At 47.7% G+C, this 19,369-nt stretch overlaps 1 protein-coding gene across 3 annotated transcripts in view; it reads right to left on the bottom strand.

Moving 5' to 3' along the window:
- Positions 1-19,369, bottom strand: part of stard8 (StAR-related lipid transfer (START) domain containing 8) — a 165,787-nt gene that overhangs the window by 32,910 nt on the left and 113,508 nt on the right. For all 3 annotated transcript variants that reach the window (XM_038775645.1, XM_038775646.1, XM_038775647.1), the window contains 3 exons: positions 18,388-18,469; positions 13,181-13,244; positions 7,963-9,284 (listed from right to left, as the gene is read on the bottom strand). In XM_038775645.1, coding sequence (XP_038631573.1) covers positions 7,963-9,284; positions 13,181-13,244; positions 18,388-18,469 — 1,468 coding nt within the window. The remainder of the gene's footprint in view (positions 1-7,962; positions 9,285-13,180; positions 13,245-18,387; positions 18,470-19,369) is intronic.

The following is a 19,369-nucleotide window of genomic DNA, read 5'->3' as shown; positions in this document are numbered from 1 at the left end:
TGCCCCCAAGTGGGAGTATATTAGAAGCAACAGCCCATACGCTTCCTTTTCTCGGCACCCACCCTCTTCTTGCCCTTCCTGACAGTGCGGAGTCTTTATCAGCACCCTTTCGCGTTGGCTGCCAGTTAACTGACCAGCCAACGTGAAATCATGTTCTGTGGCCGATCACAGCCAGAAGTGTTTCTCACACCCTTTAGGCCATGTCTCACTTATTATGCAGTTTTCACTGCTGACTCAACCTATACATGTGTAACTAGTGGGTTATCACATAGATTACATCTTGATCCTCAGCAATTTACAATCTATATCAGTAACATAGGCCGCAAATACCGGTTGTTCAGGCCAGCGGCATCCTCCGGTCCCATTGACGCACACCCATGCTTTGGGTTTCCTGGCAACAAGGGGTGCATTCAACAGGAATTCTGTTGACAGCGTTGGGATCAGAAGATCCCACTGGCGGGTCACCTACGCCACCGGAAAACACGCGGCAGTTTGCACAGAAAATCCTGCCCATAGACGAGAACGCCCAGGGTAATTATCCAAGCTTGATGGCGGTACAAAGCGAGGTTGAAAAGCAGGCTGTGAGGAGGATACAAAAGGTGGCAAAAGAATATAGACCAGTTGAGTGAGTGAAGTGAGCAAGATGTGGCAGGTGGAAACTAATATGGGATCCTTGTAAATTAATCACAAAGTTAACATGCAGGTACTGCAACCAGTCAGGAAAGCAAACAATATGTTAATCGTTTTCAAAGGGATTAAGAGTATAAGAGAAAATAAATCTTACTGCAATTACATGGGGTAATTGGACCACATCTGCAGTACTTCATATAGTTATCATCCCGTAAGGAAGGATATACGTGCCTTAGAGGGAATGCAACAAAGGCCAGGATTTCCCGCTCCAGGCCTAAGCCCTGGGGTGGGAGTGAGAAGCAAGAATGCTGTCCACTGTGGAGCGCAGTGGGAAATCACGGCAAATCACACGATGCTGAACTAATTAATTACGCAACCAGAGGTTTCCCGATGTCATCTGCGAGGGTGAACAGGAAGTCATACACATGACGTCATATCTGGGCATCATTGTTAAAAGGCAGTTGTTGCCTCAACTGTGCTCTTCACTATGGACCAGGGTGTGGAACACTCAAACCGAGGAGCACCGACACCCAGATTCAAAGATGCATCACCAAATGTACTGCTGAACGCAGGCGGAGAGGAGAGACATCATTTACCCAAAGAATGGAAGGAGGACGATGCCCAACCCGTCAACTCTGAATGGGAGTCAGTCGCCAGGGTGGTGAGTGCCAACCGCATTCACTAGAGCAGTGCTTCTCAAAGTGTGGTACGCGTACCGGTGCCGGTACGCGAGCCATCGTCTGCCGGTACTTGGAGTGTTTCCAGAAAAGAAAGAGACAGTAATCCTGGATTGGCTTGTTTCGCTCACCGGTCCCTGGCACATTGAAAAAAAAAACTGCCGGTACGCCACATCAGATAGTTTGAGATGCACTGTACTAGAGGACCGTCCTGCAGTGCAGGAAAAGGATGAAATATGTCGTCCGCACCAGCAGGGTAAGTGAACCCTCTATCTCCATTATTACCTCACCGAATGGGAACCTTACTGGAAAGGACATCATCTGTGAAACCCACGCACAAAAGCACATCTTAACCTGATATGATGATGCCTCATAGCCCCACTGCAGATTATCTCTGTCGATAGAGTGGGGGCTGAGGATTTCTGTGCAGACAGATGGTACTATGTTGGGGAGGTGGCATAGAGGGCACCAGCATTTGCTGCTGATGCCAGGCGTCTGTCGGCCTTACTTTCTATCTGCAGAAGCTCACTACTCTGGAGGGTGCTGCTGAAGTATTCTTGTGGACCAGCTGCAGTGAATCTTTCACATGGCACCCAAGAGCCAGTGGGTTATTGGTGAAGACTGGCAGCACACGAATGGTACCTGTATCACAATTGCTCTCAAACCATCTTCTCTCCTTGCACAGGAGGGAGAGAGCAGAAGGGTATGGCTGAAATCTGGTGACTCACACCAATTGAAGAGTGGGCTGCTGAGTTGGCATGGGAGGTTCGGGACCACATGCAGATGGTGAGGTCGGCCTCCGGCCTCCATCCAGTGAGAAACCATACTTACTGAGCGGGATTCTCCCGAATCCCCGCGATGGCCGACGCTGGCGTAAAAAGCGAAAAGCGGCGTGAAACACTCCGGCGCGGGCCAAGCGGAAGTTGCGGAATCTTCCACACGTCCGGGGGCTAGGCCAGCGCCGGAGGGGATGGCGTCGTGCCAACCAGTGCCGAAGGGCCGGCGCGGGTTAGCGCATGCGCAGAACCGCCGGCGTATTCTAGCGCATGCGCGGGAGGGGGTTGCTTCTCCGCGCTGGACATGGCGGAACCCTACAGGGGCCGGCGGGAAGGAAGGAATGCCTCCACGGCACAGGCCCACCCGCAGATCGGTGGGCCCCGATCACTGAGAGCGGTCCTAGTCAAGATGCTGGAATGCAGCATGAAGTGGGGGAACAAGGCAGAGGTGCCACAGGACCTTAGCAGAGTAGCACATGAGAGAGAGGTGCCCGTCCTCCTGCTTTCTGATTATATGCACTGACATATGCAGACATTGAGATGTCCATGGGGTGAATGGCGTAAGCTATGAGGAACCTGGTCCAGAATGTTTCTGGAGAGATCTACGCAGACCTGCACTCCATCGCTATAGCCATAAGTGAGCTTTTGTAACGGCTAAGCGAGGGGCGGAGGGAAGTGCAACACGACTTCCTCTGGATTTCCATTTCATATTTCAGGGGCCCTCCAGCACCCAAAGGGAGGAGGAACATAATGATAATCTTTATTGTCACAAGTAGGCTTACATTAACACTGCAATGAAGCGACAGTGAAAGCACAGTAACACAGTGGATAGCACTGTTGCTTCACAGCTCCAGGGTCCCAGGATCGATTCCCGGCTGGGTCACTGTCTGTGTGGGTTTTCTCCAGGTGCTCCCACAAGTCCCAAAAGACATGCTGTCAGGTGAATTGGACATTCTGAATTCTCCCTCTGTGAACCCGAACAGGCGCTGGAATGTGGTGACTAGGGGCTTTTCACAGTAACTTCATTGCAGTGTTAATGTAAGCCTACTTGTGACAATAACGATTATTATTAAATGCCCCTAGTCGCCACATTCCGGCGCCTGTTCGGGTACACAGAGGGAGAATTTAGAATGACCAAATTACCTCACAGCACGTTTTCGGGACTTGTGAGAGGAAACCGGAGCATCCGGAGGAAGCCCACACTGACACAGGAAGAACGTGCAGCCTCCACAGAGACAGTGACCCTAGCCGGGAATCAAACCTGGGATCCTGGAGCTGTGAAGCAACAGTGCCGTACCCACTGTGCTACAGTGCTGCACATCAAGTGAACACTCCTGGGATCTCAACTCAGGATTCTTTAAGGGTGCCTGGCTGTTCAGGTTATCCTTTTTCTGGAATCACCTCAGCTTGGGCCTCAGGGACCACAGAGGTTACATCAGCCCCAAAGCAGGAGAACCAAGACCCTCCCGGCCTCGAGGCTCCAGAGGACACCTGCCAACGCTGGTTTCGCGATTTTTAAACGCACAGGTGAACCACATCATCAGGAACTCGGGCCATCGGAGGCAGTGAATCGCGGAGGCCCTGGACAGTACCGGGTGCGGCCTGCTAATGATATGGAAACAGTGCCTACTGTACGTGTGGAGTGAAATGCATTGACGCCGTTTTCGATGTGACGGAGAATCGCGATTTGGCATCAAATCGGCGCCTGCCGCGATTTTGTCGTCAGAAGCTATTCTCCACCCAATTGAAATTTCTGATTTTGCTGAGGGAGAATCCCGCCCCATGTGTGTTATATGTATGGAAGAAAGTACTAGCAAATGAGAGTTTAAAACCGTCAAAACTTCAAAGGCATTTGAAGACTAAACTTGCCGGGTTCAAGGACAAACCTCTTGATTTTTTTCGAAGAGAACTTAAATCATCAGCTGAAGTCCTTAGAGAAACGTAACACTGAATGACAAAGCACGTGAGATTGTGAGGATCAAGCAGGCTCGCCTGCCGTATTAAATATAAGCAAACACGTGTTGCGAAGCCCATCTGATGTGGTTCGCGAAAGCTGCCCGGTGTGTTTCCCAAATGTCGGCCAATTGGTAAAATAGTTCCTGGAAACAAAACTCGAATGTGCTCAATTTAATTCAGTCTCTTGGTTAAACACATACAGTACAGGACTGGTTAGTCTCTCATCACAGGAAACCCTTTGTTAAGATGAAGTAGAGATAGAAATCTATTGAAAAACAATGTCCTATTCAAAAGGCACCAATGAACTTTTGAAACCCAAGCAGAGGAGAGCTGATTGATAATACACAAACCATGAAATAGCTCATTTTATTTCAGTGGAATGTTGTAGTTCAGTTCTGACTTTTATTCCTCTCAATTAACTCCCGATTCTCCTGAAGGCACCGACTGTCTTTGAGAAACCACAAATGAGATCTTCCGACTGTTTTCGCCAATGGGGTCTTCCAGTCGCGCCAACGTCACACCCTGGCTACGGGTTTCCTGGCGGCGTGGGGTGGATTCAATGGGAAATCCCATGGACTGTGGCGGACCCAGAAGATCCGATCGCCAGTCATTGTCGGGCTGCTCCTGCTGCGGGGATGCCAGGAATCTCATCTCACATTATTGATTTGAGAGTACAAATTGAACACGTTGGCAAGACAAGATATTTTGCCATGAGGATATTGCAGTAAAGTTTAAATCTTGTCCTCACTCATTGTCCACAAATATGGGGAGCGATCTCACCAAATTACAACATAGTCCCGTGACGAGCACGTTTAGCTGGGCGTTTCCAGGTGTTTGCGGTGTCGAGAAACACCACATTATCTAACAGGACTTTGTTGTAATTCGGGGCCTGAGTGGGAAACGCTCCATTGAGGCTACACTTAGTTCCTATTCCTGTACTGAGGAACTCCGCTCACCGGGACTCCTCAGTGTAGGAATAGATGGGGGGGGGCGTTTATAAAAAAACTTTTTTTTTTAAATTTCCAATTAAGGGGCAATTTAGCATGGCCAATCCACCCACCCTGCACATCTTAGGGTTGTAGGGGTGAGATCCACATAGACACAGGGAAAATGTGAAAACTCCACACGGATTGTGACCTAGAGCTGGGATCAAACCCGGGTCCTCGGAGCCGTGAGGCAATAGTGCTAACAACTGTCACCAACGGCATTTTTAAATGGCATCCCGACCTCTCAATCCCCCAGCTCGACCCTGAACCCACCAACTCACCATAAGGAGCTCTTCAGCCACCCCCCCCCCCCCCCCCCAACACCCCACCTCACACGCAATGAGCACCCCAGGGCCCAATCCCCGGCACAGGAAAAATACCAACCTGGCACCTTGACACTGCCAGCATGGCAGCCTGACAGTGCGCCTGCCAACAGGCAGTGCCACCTGGGTTGTGCCAGACTGCAACCCAGGTGGCACTGCCAGGGTGCCAGGCTAGCAGTGCCAAGGTGCCAGGTGGCAAAGCTGTGCCAGGGTGCCACCCCTCCCAGAAGGCAACCAGCTTGGGGCCTCCGATCTCCTGTGAGAACCACCCCCCCCCCCCCCCCCCCCCCCCCGAACCGTTTCTGGGGACCAGCACAGAACGACGCTTCCCCGAGGTCTCCAATGAAAAGGGGTTAGATCCCAGAGTCTCGGTAGATCCAGCGAGTGCTTATTAGAATGAGATTAGCCATCTCGCTCTAATATGCAGATAGTGATCCTGCCCACAAGAGACCGAGTTACATCCTGGAAGAGGGATCACCTGGCATCTACTGGCCGCGCCACCTTTCGGAGGCAACAAGGCTGGTAGATTGCGCCCATGCAATTTCCAGCTGTTAGTGGGTATAAATGGAAACTCCAGCTGATTTCCTCACTCTAAACCTCCCCAACCCACCCACACCCGCCCAGGGAGGATGTTGCCCGATGCTGAACCGTAACGGCTGCGTTGTCTCAAACCAGCCAATTCAGCACAGGCCTCGAGCAAGCCTTCGCTAAAATATTTGCTGAATTACTGCAAATAACTGGGAGCAATTACAAAACCGCTTCATGAATATTTAAACAAATACGACAGTTAAATACAAGAAGAAAGTTTTGCTTTCATATAGTACAACATGTTTCTCAAATTACTTCACAAATGGAATTACTTTGGAGTACAGTAACCTCTGTTAGGATGGCAAATATAGCAGCCACTTTGTATACAGCAAAATATCACAAACAAAAATAAAATGAGGATCCAGTTAATTTGTTTTTGGTGGTTTTCATGACTTAGGAATGTTGAACAGAACTCCCTGCAAATATGGGATTTTTAATATTTACTTGAACCACTAAACCTCTAACATCTTACCTAAGGAACGAAATAATAATTTAACAAATATCATAGCAATCTCCAGTCATCTACACTGGGATCTGTTTTGGTTGCACATAGCATATACATATTTGTTTCTGATGATATAAAACATGATATCAAAAGGCAGATTTCTGTCTTTACATTTTAATGGAAGCAAACTTTGGCAGGTTCTGTCCTGCAAAGCTCCCCGAGAGGAATGCCTTTCCAGATTCTGCCCTGACATATGTGTATTGGCTGGGCACTAAATTGAAAACCATTTCTCACTGTGCAAAGTGTGCACAATATCATAATAAGTGTGATATTATCCACCCTTTCTGAAATTTCCCCTTTCCCAGAACAGGAGGAATATTTGTGAAACGCACCCCATGGTATTTTTCAGAAGCTGACCAACAGTTTGGATCCCTTATCTGTTAGGAAATAGCCAATTTCAGCCCAGACTAAGGCAAGGGCAATACAACTAGATAAAGGTCCTTTGGGATGGGATGATGTGAAATTGCAAGACCAGTATCTCAGTCAAATAACCATTCTTCATCTGAGAGCTTAAGCATCAGGGGCGGGATTCTCCCAACAGGCGGCTAAGTGCCGACGCCAGAGTAAAAATGGGAGTGTTTTACTCTGGCGTCGGCACCCGTTCTGGGAACCCGTTCTGCGGCCCACAGGGGACTAGGAAGGCGCTGGAGCAGCCTCCACCACCCCAGCTGCCGATCCCGGCCTGAACCCGGCGCCGCGGGGTCCGCGCATGCACAGTTGAGCCGGTGGCAACTAGCACATGAGCAGTTGGGCAGGCAGATCTTAGGCGGCCTTCTTCCCCGCGGCGACCCCGATGGTAAATGGCACAGGGCTACAGAAGCCAGCGCGGAGGAAAGGAGGCCGGGGGGCAGAAAGGCCGGCCCGCCAACCGGTGGGCCCGAATGCGGGTCAAGCCACTACGGAGGACCCCCGCCCCACAGGCCGCACCCGGACTCTTCAACGCCGAGGTCCCACCAGCACACAGCAGGTTAAAGTGGCGCCCGCGGGACCCGGCTTTTTGTCGACGGCCGCTCGGCCCATCCGGCACAGAGAATCGGCGCCGGCCCGTGCCAGAGAGTCGCCGCATACCCTGACCGGCGCTGCGCCAACCACGCCAGCGCCAATTACGCAGATCTCCGCATTGCGGATAATTGCATCCCGGTGTCAGGGCGGTGTGGCGCGATTCACGTAGCGCCGATTTTCCGACCCGGCCCCGGGGGGGGAATCGGAGAATTCCGCCCCTGTGGTTGTCTGAAGAAGTGTTGCAGCATAGCTGACTTCACCCCCCCCCCCCCCCCCCAATCCAATGTTCACACACACAATTACAAGCTAGAGTATTAAAAATTACAATTGTCAGAGATCAGCACCTACTGTCACCCTGGCTCAGATCATCTCATTCAGGACAAATTTGCAGCTGGAAGTTCCCTCACCTTTAGAATTCAGTTCCCCATCTGGCTGAGCAAAGTAATTGAGACAGCCTGTAAAATGATATTTTCTTGATGTCTGTGACTATTTCCCAACAGAAGATCGGAAATCACTGACCTGTTTGGTCTGGTTAGTGAAGCGCCTACTCCAGAATCTCTCCGTTCCCTCATCTCGATCTCTTCATTTTCAATTAGTGAATTCCCAGTACTGTCAAAGTCACTTGCAGAGGTCCCCACATCAGACATGGAATGGTCTTCAAAGTTCAAACCCTGCAAAGGAAAAACTGTCTCTCCAGTAGAGTCAGACTCTGTGTCATTAAATTCCGTGCACATCATTTTTGACCAGAGGCCCACTGACTGCTGTATTCCATTGACATGCTTCAAAACATCATCCAGTTTTTTAAAGTCGTACTCAGACCCAGCTTTATCATTATATCGATGAGTCTCAGGGACATTGTCGTAAACACTCTGCTTGCTCCCCATGGAACTGCACGAACCTTTTCGTCCCTGAAACGCAAATTGAAAATTGTTGATGCTACTGCAGGTAGACATTCCAAGGGACAGGTTTTCTGATCTCCAGTTTACCAAATGATCATTCGCACCCGGACACAAGCTTTCTATTGAGAGGGCTTTGGGAAAGGTCCCTAATTTGTGGTTTGTGGGGATACGGACAAAATAATCTTCATGTGAGCAAGGTTCTTCTTTTCTGTTATGGTTGGAGGCCTTAAGCCCCCTTTCATAGTCCTCCAGGTATAGTCCACAGTGTATTGTCCTGCGGCTACTTCTGGAGTTGAAAGTCTTGGAATGTTCTTTGTATCCACAGTCATCAAGAGGGGCAATACCAGATTGAGAAACATTGTTCATCAAGCCCTTTGGGCTCTCATTCTCAGTTTTCAGAGGACTGGTGTTCTGTGAAGATTCACATTGCTGTTGTGTGACTGTCTTGTTAGCTTTTTGCTCTTTGCTTTTTGAAAGAGTTTTGCTTTTACCCCGAAGAGTTCTAAATCGAAGGGACTCAATTCGTCTCAGAAAGCTCTTGGTCCTGTGTTTTCTGGGGTTCCCCATAAAGTCTAGAGTTGTTTGCGTTCCAGTGGAAATAAGGTTGTCACTCAAGCAGTCGTCAGTCTCTCTTGCTGCTTGGGAATGAATCATCATAATGTTCCTTGGACTTTCCTTTGATTGACCACCTGAACAGTGACCTACCAACACCTCTTGGGCGCTCCCAGCACTACTGCTGCTCCGCACAGAACTGGCCTCTGGATCACTGAGGTCAGACAGCATGCTCTCACGACTGGCTGACTCCTTCATTGTTGAGTTTAGGACCTCAGCACGGTTCGACAGGAAGTCAACGGTTGTCAGCCGCGACCATCGTTTGCTCTCTCTCTGAAATGCCCAGCGATCACTGATAGCGCAGAGGTCGTCTTCTTCAGAATTGTCATCCTAGAATAATAATGATACAGTAGAAACAAGAGAGTCACATCATGAGAAAAGGACAACGGGAAACTGCTACTGAATGTGTTCTTACCTGCCCCCAAATACCACCTCAAAAATGAAGGCTATTTCTTTGCACACAATCATCCCTTATAGCTTTTCTGTTATCTGCACCTGACTATTCTTGGAGAGAGTAGCAATGTAACTTACCTTACCTGCAAAAGAAATTTAGAGGCCTTTGCACGCAGAGTTCCTCTAATCATAACAGGTGTAAAGTAATCCCTGATGTACCATCAATTGGACGCGAGACACGATGAAGGTTTCCCGGTGGTCAACTACAGAGAAAGGCCGACCACCGGGAAACCTGGGTACTTATACCCCGCCTCAGAGGCGGGGTCTACTTGCCTCTCAACCAATTGGTGAGCAGTGACATGACTAGTCCTAGCCAATCAGACGAGAGGCACATGACCAGCCAGAGCCAATGGGAAACCAATGCTCTGCACCAATGGCAGTGCTCCCACTCATATCACCACAATCCCAGAAAAGTCTGGCACCAGAGCTCTATTCTGTGCTAACTGGCTTAAAGAACAGACTCGAATGGTCGAATGAAAATGTGCTGTTTTTTTAAGTTTTCGCACTTCATTGGCTACAAAACTCTTTAGATCATAAAGAACTAAATGAAAGCTTTTTTTTTCTCCAAACTTAAAATGGCTTTTTGGTTACATAACTGTTGCAGAATATTGTTACGCCTTTGAAGTTAACGATGGCAGTCGTATTCTTACATAGACTTACATAGAATTTACAGTGCAGAAGGAGGCCATTCGGCCCATCAAGTCAGCACTGGCTCTTGGAAAGAGCACCCTACACAAGGTCAACACCTCCACCCTATCCCCATAACCCAGTAACCCCACCCAACACTAAGGACAATTTTAGATACTAAGGGCAATTTATCATGGCCAATGCACCTAACCTGCACACCTTTGGACTGTGGGAGGAAACCGGAGCACCCGGAGGAAACCCACGCACACACGGGGAGGATGTGCAGAATCCGCACAGACAGTGACCCAAGCCAGAATCGAACCTGGGACCCTGGAGCTGTGAAGCAATTATGCTATCCACAATGCTACCGTGCTGCCCCACCTTGTTGTTCAGCACCTTGCTATTCTGCACTCCACCACCTTCCACAATGTTACTTATTTAGAGCCACATATGGGAAGTAACCACAAACCCGCATCACAGCTGCTGAGGTCATTCACCTCCTCCTTCTCCGAGTCGTCAAAAAAACTCTTTCCATACCAGGGAGCAGAATTCCCCCTTCCCCAGATTACCTTACTCTATAAATAAAGGAGCAGCCTCAGTCAAACCAGCACATTCCCCCTATTTTCGTGCCATTACTCTTCACCCCCACATGTGGTTTTCCGGTGTCTCAACCTACTGCCTGGCACAGTAGTGCCATCTTATCAACCTGCTGCAAGACAGGTTAATGAGGCACCCAGAGGGCCATTAGGATGCTGCCAACTAATATTGAAAACATCCCAGCGAGCTAAGGAACGTTTGATTAAGGCTACAGACGAAGGATAATAATATTAACAGTGAGCCTTCCAAATATCTTATTCAACTTTCAGGTCCTCGAATATTAGTACAGATCATGGGTGATATTCTGCTGGTATCGGCGGGGCGGGCAACTCTGGCACGAAGGAGTGGCGTTAACCACTCCAGCGTCGTGCTGCCCCGAAGGTGCGGAATCCTCCGCACCTTCAGGGGCTAAGCCGGCGCCGGAGTGGTTTGCGCCCCACCAGACGGCGCGGAAGGGGCTTGGTGCCATGCCAACTGGCGGCGAAGGGCCTCCGCCAGCCGGCGCATGCGTGGGGGGGGTTCATGTCCGCATCGACCATCGCGGAGGTCCACAGCAGCCGACGCAGAGGAATAGAGTGCCCCCATGGCACAGGCCCACCCGCGGATCAGTGGGCCCCGATCGCGGGCCAGGCCACCGTGGGGGCACCTTCCGCGGCCAGACCCCCCCCCCCCCCCCTTCCCCGAGGACCCCGGAGGCCGCCCGCGCAGCCAGGTCCCGCCTGTAAGTACCTATTGTAATTTACGCCGGCAGGACTGGCCTAAACGGGCAACCACTCGGCCCATCGCGGGCCGGAGAAACGCCGGAAGGGGGCGCTGCTAACGGCCGCCGACCTGTGCGGCGCGATTCCCACCCCCGCCAAATTCCCGGCGCCGAAGAATTCGGCAGCCGGCAGGGGCAGGATTCACGTCTCGCCCCCCCCCCCCCCCCCCCCCCAGCGATTCTCCGACCCGGCGGGGGGTCAGAGAATCCCGCCCCATAGTTAGGCTACATAGTACAACCACAGTTGGCAATTACACTGTATCTCAAAGCTAGACTTGAACCGGAAATTTTTGTATTACTTAGTATTCTGGTGGAGGAGTTCTATGATCTGCATGTGCACAGGATAGCCTGGATTTTTCAAGAGTGCCGTTTAAAGGTGTGGGCTGGTTCCTGTTAAAAGTCTGCCTCTCGCACTCCCGGCATGGCTGGCTCCATGAAAAAGATAGGTATCTCCTACTCCTCAACAAATTTGATGGAGGCAGGATATTTTTAAAGACTTGTGGTTCACACCTCCTCAGAGGTGTCATAAACCACGGTCTGCATGAGAGGGCCTTTTGAAAAGTAGTTCAATAGTTTATTTTGGCCCCAAGCCCTGCCTTTCCACTCACCCGCTATGTCCCTTCAAGCCCACTATACCAAGCTATAGCATTTCCATACCCACTGACCCACTATACGACATCTGGAATCAATGAACACTATAGTGTATGATGGGATGTATAATAAAAAACTCATAACTTTTTCCTTGGGTGACAAAGAAGTCATTTCACCATGAGCTAATAGAAGTGTCAATCAACCAGACCCTGAAAAGTATCAATAACAAAAAACAAACCCTTGAAACCACTTAACATGTATAAACTAACAATGTGAAACTGACAGCAGAGATCAGAGAGCTTGAGCTCACAATCAAACAATGTTTTCTCTGGGGAGCAGACGTTTTTGTACTCCAATAGTTGCCTGAGCTCTCAGACAAACATACATAATGAGGCTTGAGACACAATGAGGACTATTAGGGGTTTATACAAGGGCAGAGTTTGGCTTAGGGGACATGAGGGCCCATAGGATGTTGGTAGGGAGTATGAGGGGGCATGTTTAGAAGGTGAGTGGGTATGACGAGTGAGGGCTGGAAGGCCTTTGTGTTTTTAATTTAACCGGGTGCATACAGAGGCCCCCGTGGCTGCCTCCAAACTTCTTCCCAGGTTGGCTGTCCCAACACTAGCTCACATCTGGCCATTGGCCTTTGCAGGCAATTTCATCCGAGATGGGCAGCCAAGCCATGAATTTTCCTGACTCCCGCTACCTACCTCCAGGCCAGTGTGTCTCTATTGGTACCTGGTCCAGAGGGTGGGTGGGGTGGGGGAGCATCTTAACTTCGTACGGAATTAGTTATAGAACAGTGACTTTCTGTACCAGCACAGTACTCGGGAGGTGGAGCTGTGCAGGTATATGGCTCAAGGGATAGAGCAAGGATCTGTGTAATGGCATAGAATGCACAGAAAAGAGCAGTCAGTCTCTCAACTACTGTGAATAATTCCTCTCTAGATTCTGTCTTAGACACAGCTACATCACACCAAACTCTGTTCCCATCAGTTTGATTGGCAAAACTACATTTTTTTTTAATAATAGGCAATGCTGCTAGACCGAAGAGTGTCAAACAATGAAGGAAAATATGTCTCCTCATTAACTAAAACAGCTTTAGAACTGGGAGCGAAACCTTGGACCTTAAAAAGAACAATCGGAAAGTAGTTGCTAGAAACAAAAGTGACCAGTACAATTCTCCAAGGATACTCACCGACTTTGTTTTAGTGTTGACATCAATTTTTATGGAGGCATATTTATTCAGGACCATCAGTCGCCTGAGGAGAAAGAAAATCAGATGAAAGCCATAATATTTTATCACATGACTTATTTACAGAAATTACTCACAATAAGACCTCAGCTGTGAACCTTCTTTAAACTGTGATTGTTTATGAAGGGTAAAGTTGTAATATCATTCAGCAGCCTCACTTCTGTAACACTCAAGACATCTCCTGCATGACTCTTCCCAAACCTCCCCTATTTGAATTTTCTCCCTCCTCTCCGGATAGCTCTTGCTGTCGTACAAGTACTGGTTGCCTTTGCTCACATCCCCATTCTTCGTTGATGGATGAATCTTGGGGTACATCAGAGCTAAAGCCTACTGACTGTGCCTGACATGCCCTTTCCATCATGCCTTGCTGATCAGAAACATGAACTGGAGTTGTGACAAGTCTGTCTAGCCAAGAAGCAATTCTGGCACTGCTGTGGTCAGCACAGAACAAGGATCGGACTTGGTATGTTTTCTCTCTGCATCACACAGCATGAAATCAGACATTGCACTTACCCTTCAACCATCTGAATTCTCTGATAATTCTTTCCTCAAATCCAGGAATGTGTCAGGTTTGCTTTAAAAATATAATTCCCGGTGAATAAAGTGAATGACATATTTACTGGGGGGGAAACCCCGCTAGAAATTTGAAATCAAATGCTGACTTTATCAATGCTGAGAAGGCTGAATACCCAGAACACTTCTATGTACTCATAAACAGAATACAAAATTTACTTGGAACTGTTTCTAACTATATATGTAACAAATTATATTTATCCCACGTCCCTGCACAGGCTCGTCCACTATTGATATTCCTACTTTTGACTTTTACTTATATTAATTGGTTTTGTATTAAAGCTAAATTTCCATAAAAGTTTACTCAGAAATTTAATTAGATACTCGTTTATTGTTCTCTACCACCACCAACCACCCCACCCTGCAAGTCTCTCAAGAGTTGTGAATAATCATGGATCTTCAAGAGGATCATTTTGGCTGACAAGTTTCTTAATAACAGATTGCAAATAAATTTAAAATTCTGATGGGTGGATGATGGCAAAGCTGGTGGCACGTACAAAGATGTTGAATACAGAAAATGCTGGGAACACTGTGCGGTAGTGTTTGTGGAGAGGAGGGAGGAGTTAACATTTCAAACGTAGATCCTTTATCAAAATTGCTGAACTGTCCACACCCAAAACTCAACTGCCCTCCTCCAAGGTGGCACCTCATTAAGTGAGTGGTTCAAACAACGCCAACATTCTGATCTGGTGCCAGGGTGCAGTGTAGCACATCGCCTGACAGAAGCTGCAATTTGGGATGGATCTGGTTCTAATGGGACTTCAGCACAAATCACATCCTCAGTGACGTTTTCCATCCACCTCCTTCCTATAATAAAAAAAAAAGAGGGTCTCTGGAGTAGTGCCCTGGCGAACTAAGGAACTTTACCCAAAATGCCCTTATTAAGGCATCAGGCAAACTATCAGCAGCTGAGATCTGGTCGGAGCCCCACTGAGTTCATTGCAAAGGCCCAGAGCTCACAAAGACAAAACCAATATCTTGGTCTGGGTCTTCCAAAATTGCTCAGTGGTCTGAATTAGGCAACGCAGAAGCAGATGCACCTTACAAAAGGCAGGAAGCACACCCTTGCCCACGTGAGGAGCCCCAGCTCGGGCATCTGAGACACAGGAGTGCGGCCTTTGCTTTGCATGGGTGGAAATTTTGCTCCGCTGCTGGAGTGAGCCCACCAAAATATTGTCCCCATAAGGAATAATTTATTGCAGAAAATTGAGAACATACTACAACTTGCGTAGATCACACACTCAGATATTCTATATATGTGCTCCCAACCGGTGAAGCTCCCAGCCAAAGCTTTACGTTGATCCCAGGGTTTTATCAAATGATGAGAAGGATGATCTCCAATTCATCACAGTACTGATGGTTATATCAATTCTTTGAAACACAGGTTTAAGTGCTCCTGCACCTGGCAGATATTAGCAAAATCGCAAGGGAAAGATAGGTAAAGAACACGTTATATCTCAACAGAGTCACACAAAAGCACGGGTGGCCGTTTTATCAGTTTTTTTCTTCTTGGGTCAATCAGACTGGAAAGGGTGGGGTTGAGACTGACCTCGAGTAAACTTTGGATCACAAGATCACTGTGAAGTGGATGATGCTGGATTTTCAAATAACTTACATGAAACTTTTGCTGACTGCAACAGCACTACAGAAAATTCCTCACATGACGAGGCCACAGCACATTGCAGGAAGTGGGTTATATAAGTTCAAAATATAGTCCTCTGGGCACACTATTGACAGATACCAGATGAATAAAAATTGTAAATTATACTGTGGAAACTAGAGACACTGTCAATGACATGCACAAGTGTTTATGCCTGTTGCAGTATAGGAATTACAATCTAAGGACTGTTTGAAAAAAGATAATTCATACTGTAGGGACTGGAGTAGATTCTAGTCTTTGCTACCTGGGCATTAATTATTATCTGGAACGAGCATAGAAAGAAGTGTTCGGCTGTGGGCATCACATGCCAAACAAGAGTCTGCCCGCAAGAAAAATTGGGTTGGCTCAGTTAATGATGCGAGCAACCCAGGCAATAATTGAGTCAAATACCAACCCATTCCAACTGACTGCCATTTCAACTCTGAAGTTCAAATATGTGGCTGAATCGCGGCTGGGGACAAGCGGCTGCCTCATCAATGCATGTAAACCAAGTCGAATGACATTATGATCTGATGCTTATGAATTTAATAACGTTATGATTTTAATGGGCAGAGGCCACGCAGTACTGGATGAAGGCTCATTACTCAAAAGATTACTTGGATTTGCTTTAATTGCATCCCCACACTAGGCCAATAGGAATACCACCAGAAATCCACTAAAGAAATGCAAACAAGGCTGAACCCAGACAATCAAAATCAGTCAGTAGCTTGCTGTTTGCTGGCATAGCCCCAGCGGGCTGATCATTGGTACAGCGCCACCAGGATAAAAAAACAACACAATTTTGGAGGAACAACAATTTCAAGACTATTTGAGTTAGGAGGAGAGCCATAAAGATCACAGGTTCACCAAATAATTTTAAGAAGTCCTTCTGCATGAACTTAGGCAAAGGACAGTGCACAGTTTGGCAATGCAGCAATGGCTCACAGCAGAGCAACTCAGCAGCAGAAAACAACCAGGGCAGGTCAGCCACTTCAAATCCAACAACTCAGTGCAAGAAGAAATTTAATGGCCTGACCAGGACAGACAAGGTTAGATGAGTTAGACACATCTTTCCAGAGCATACTTGGAATAAGAATGTTTCATAATTAGTGATCTTCCCCTCCTATTGTGTTGAAGTGCTACCCCTCAATACCCCGGAGGCAGCACCGTGCTCAACTTTCACTTGGAAGCGCTCCTTTGTTCACAGCCTTATGTGAAGGTGGCACTAGAAATCTAACTACCTGCCGCATGTACCTCTACACACTCATTACGGAAATCAGACAATAGCTAAAGGTTACTGTCATTCATGACGATGAAAGATCATTTCTCGTCCTTCTGGTGTAAAAGACAAGCCAAAATGCCAGAAAGTGAACAAATCTCCATTCTCCCTTCTCCTATGAGGAGGAAGCTCGGCTGATATTGAGGAAGGAGGTCGTACAAAGTGACAGAAATTGGGAAGTCTAGAGCAGCTGCAACTTACATTTTGCTTTGTGCATAGGCTGTCAGCAAATGCTATCATGAAACCCAACCCACCACATCATTGCAGACGAAAGTCACACGTGAACATGGTTCCTCAACCACCCAACCGAACATAACTTCCTCATTTTCTCCTGTAGATTCATCTGAAAGGGAAGAAAAGCCAAACCCCACTTTATCTCGCCTAGTCAACCCCTCAAAGCATACTTACTCTGTACCCCTAATTACCAGTTCAAAAGACACCAATTGGGGTGCATTCGGTGATCCACTTGGGAGGGTTGGACCCTAAAGGTGAAGACATTGATGGCAAGAGAACCAGGAGATAATGCCTTGTAGCTGAAGGGCCCTCTTTCAATTTTTAAAGAAGAATACATCAAGTGTACGTGCCAGTACTAGGGACCAGGTCAGAATTTGCTGCAGATAGAGTCATCATCTACCACACTCCCATGTTAATAGGATAGATGACTTTGCAAAACTACATCTACCTTGCTGTGTGGGAGCTCGAGAGCTATCTGCAACAGAAGGCCTCATAACACTGCCTCAAGAGCAATCTGTGCATCTGCTATAGGTGCTCAGTTACTGATGTCAATCCCGACATTCATTTATTGACCTTAACTCAGTAGGGGCTCAGTAGGGGCTGTTTAGCTCACAGGGTCGCTGGCTTTGAAAGCAGACCAAAGCAAGCCAGCAGCACGGTTCGATTCCCGTAACAGCCTCCCCGAACAGGCGCCGGAATGTGGCGACTAGGGGCTTTTCACAGTAACTTCATTTGAAGCCTACTCGTGACAATAAGCGATTTTCATTTCATTTCAAAAGTACTGGGAAACCTCAGCAGGGTTGGCAGCAGGTGTGGAGAGGGAAACAGTTCATATTTTGAGTCCAATATAACTCTTCTTCACTATTGCTATCCAAAGATAAACTGGCATTACTGGCTCTGAATGATCTGAATATTATTTCCATGTAATCTAGCTCACTATTAACATAAAACAAATCTGATCATTACTGACCCAGTTAACTGCATTCCTAGAAACATACAAAAGCAAGAGTCAACATCTTGAGGGGAGGGGGACAAAATTTAAAATGTTCCAGAAAAGGGCAGTGCGGTGACACCATGGTTAGCACTGCTGCCTCACAGCTCCAGAGACCAAGGTTCAATTCAAGCCTTGGGTGAGCGTCTGGGTGGGGTTTGCACATTCTCCCAGTGTCTGCGTGGGTTTCTTCCAGGTGCTCCGGTTTTCTGCCACAGTCCAAAGATCTGCAGGTTAGGTGGAATGGCCATGTTAAATTGTCCCTTACTGTCCAAAAGGTTAGTTGGGGTTACTGGGTTACAGGAATAGGGGGGAGGCGTGGGCCTAAGTCGGGTACTCTTTCCAAGGGCCGGTGCGGACTCGATGGGCCGAATCGCCTCCTTGTGCACAGTGGGGATTCTATGATTATGTTATTCCATGAAAAAATATATTACCTGCACAGAGATTTCACGGAATCACTGTCGAGAAAATCATGATCCTTCTTGACAGCTACGGTATCGATCGGAAACTGGGAGTCTGCAAGGCAAGGAAACAATGACATTTATGTATCTGCTCATATAATTCATTCATCGCCGAAAACTATTTTCAGATTTTTTTCCTCACACCAACTTTTATCTCTCCAGATTCTAACGAAGGATCACAGATCTGAAACATCAACTCAACTTTTTTCTTTCCTTCACAGTTTCTACATGACCTGCTGAATATTTCCAGCATTTTTTTTGCCTGTCCTTTCTTCAAGTGCTGAGTCACACTGGGTACCGTCACATCGTCACCAGAAACATTCTGGTACCTCTTTCAAGTGGCCATCTTACATAGTTAAACCAAGGTAATGGTGATAATTTTCCAAATTTGCTTCCCCATGAGAGCACATCGTACACTGGGCGGTGATAGTAAAATTCTAGACACACAGACGATGCAAAATCTTCCAACTGCATCAATAAATGGTCAGAAAATTTCCCACACCTACAATCAAAGATCCAAAAATTATTTCTGGCAAGTGAAACGAAATTATCCCTAATGAATGTTGGTAGGTTACAGAAAAGTTGAAGAACACATTGGAGTTCCGTCATCATGAAGTGAGTTAAGCAAAATACTGCAGATGCTGCAAGTCTGAAACAAAAACAGAAGATGCTGGAAATATTCTGCAGGTCAGGCAGCATCTGGGCAGAGAAACTGAAATGTTGGCCAGGATTTTCCTGCCGCAGGAATCGTTGCGGGCAGGACAGAATCTTCTGAGTGACCAGCAAAAGGACAATTGACTTTGGGCAGGAATTAAATCCTGCCCATTAACTCAGTTCTTCTGGGACTGCCGCGTGCGGTATGTAGGTGGGGGTCGCATGTTTAGTGGCTCCTGCCAGAGCCGTCTTCTATGGCCTTTGCAGTCCAGTTTTTGGTGAAGATTTGTTTGGTGAAGAG

Source organism: Scyliorhinus canicula, chromosome 17 (genome assembly GCF_902713615.1).
Source record: "Scyliorhinus canicula chromosome 17, sScyCan1.1, whole genome shotgun sequence".
Lineage (NCBI taxonomy): Eukaryota > Metazoa > Chordata > Chondrichthyes > Carcharhiniformes > Scyliorhinidae > Scyliorhinus > Scyliorhinus canicula.
The sequence above is the reverse complement of the archived record's forward strand: the minus strand, read 5'-3'. Positions and strand labels throughout refer to the sequence as shown.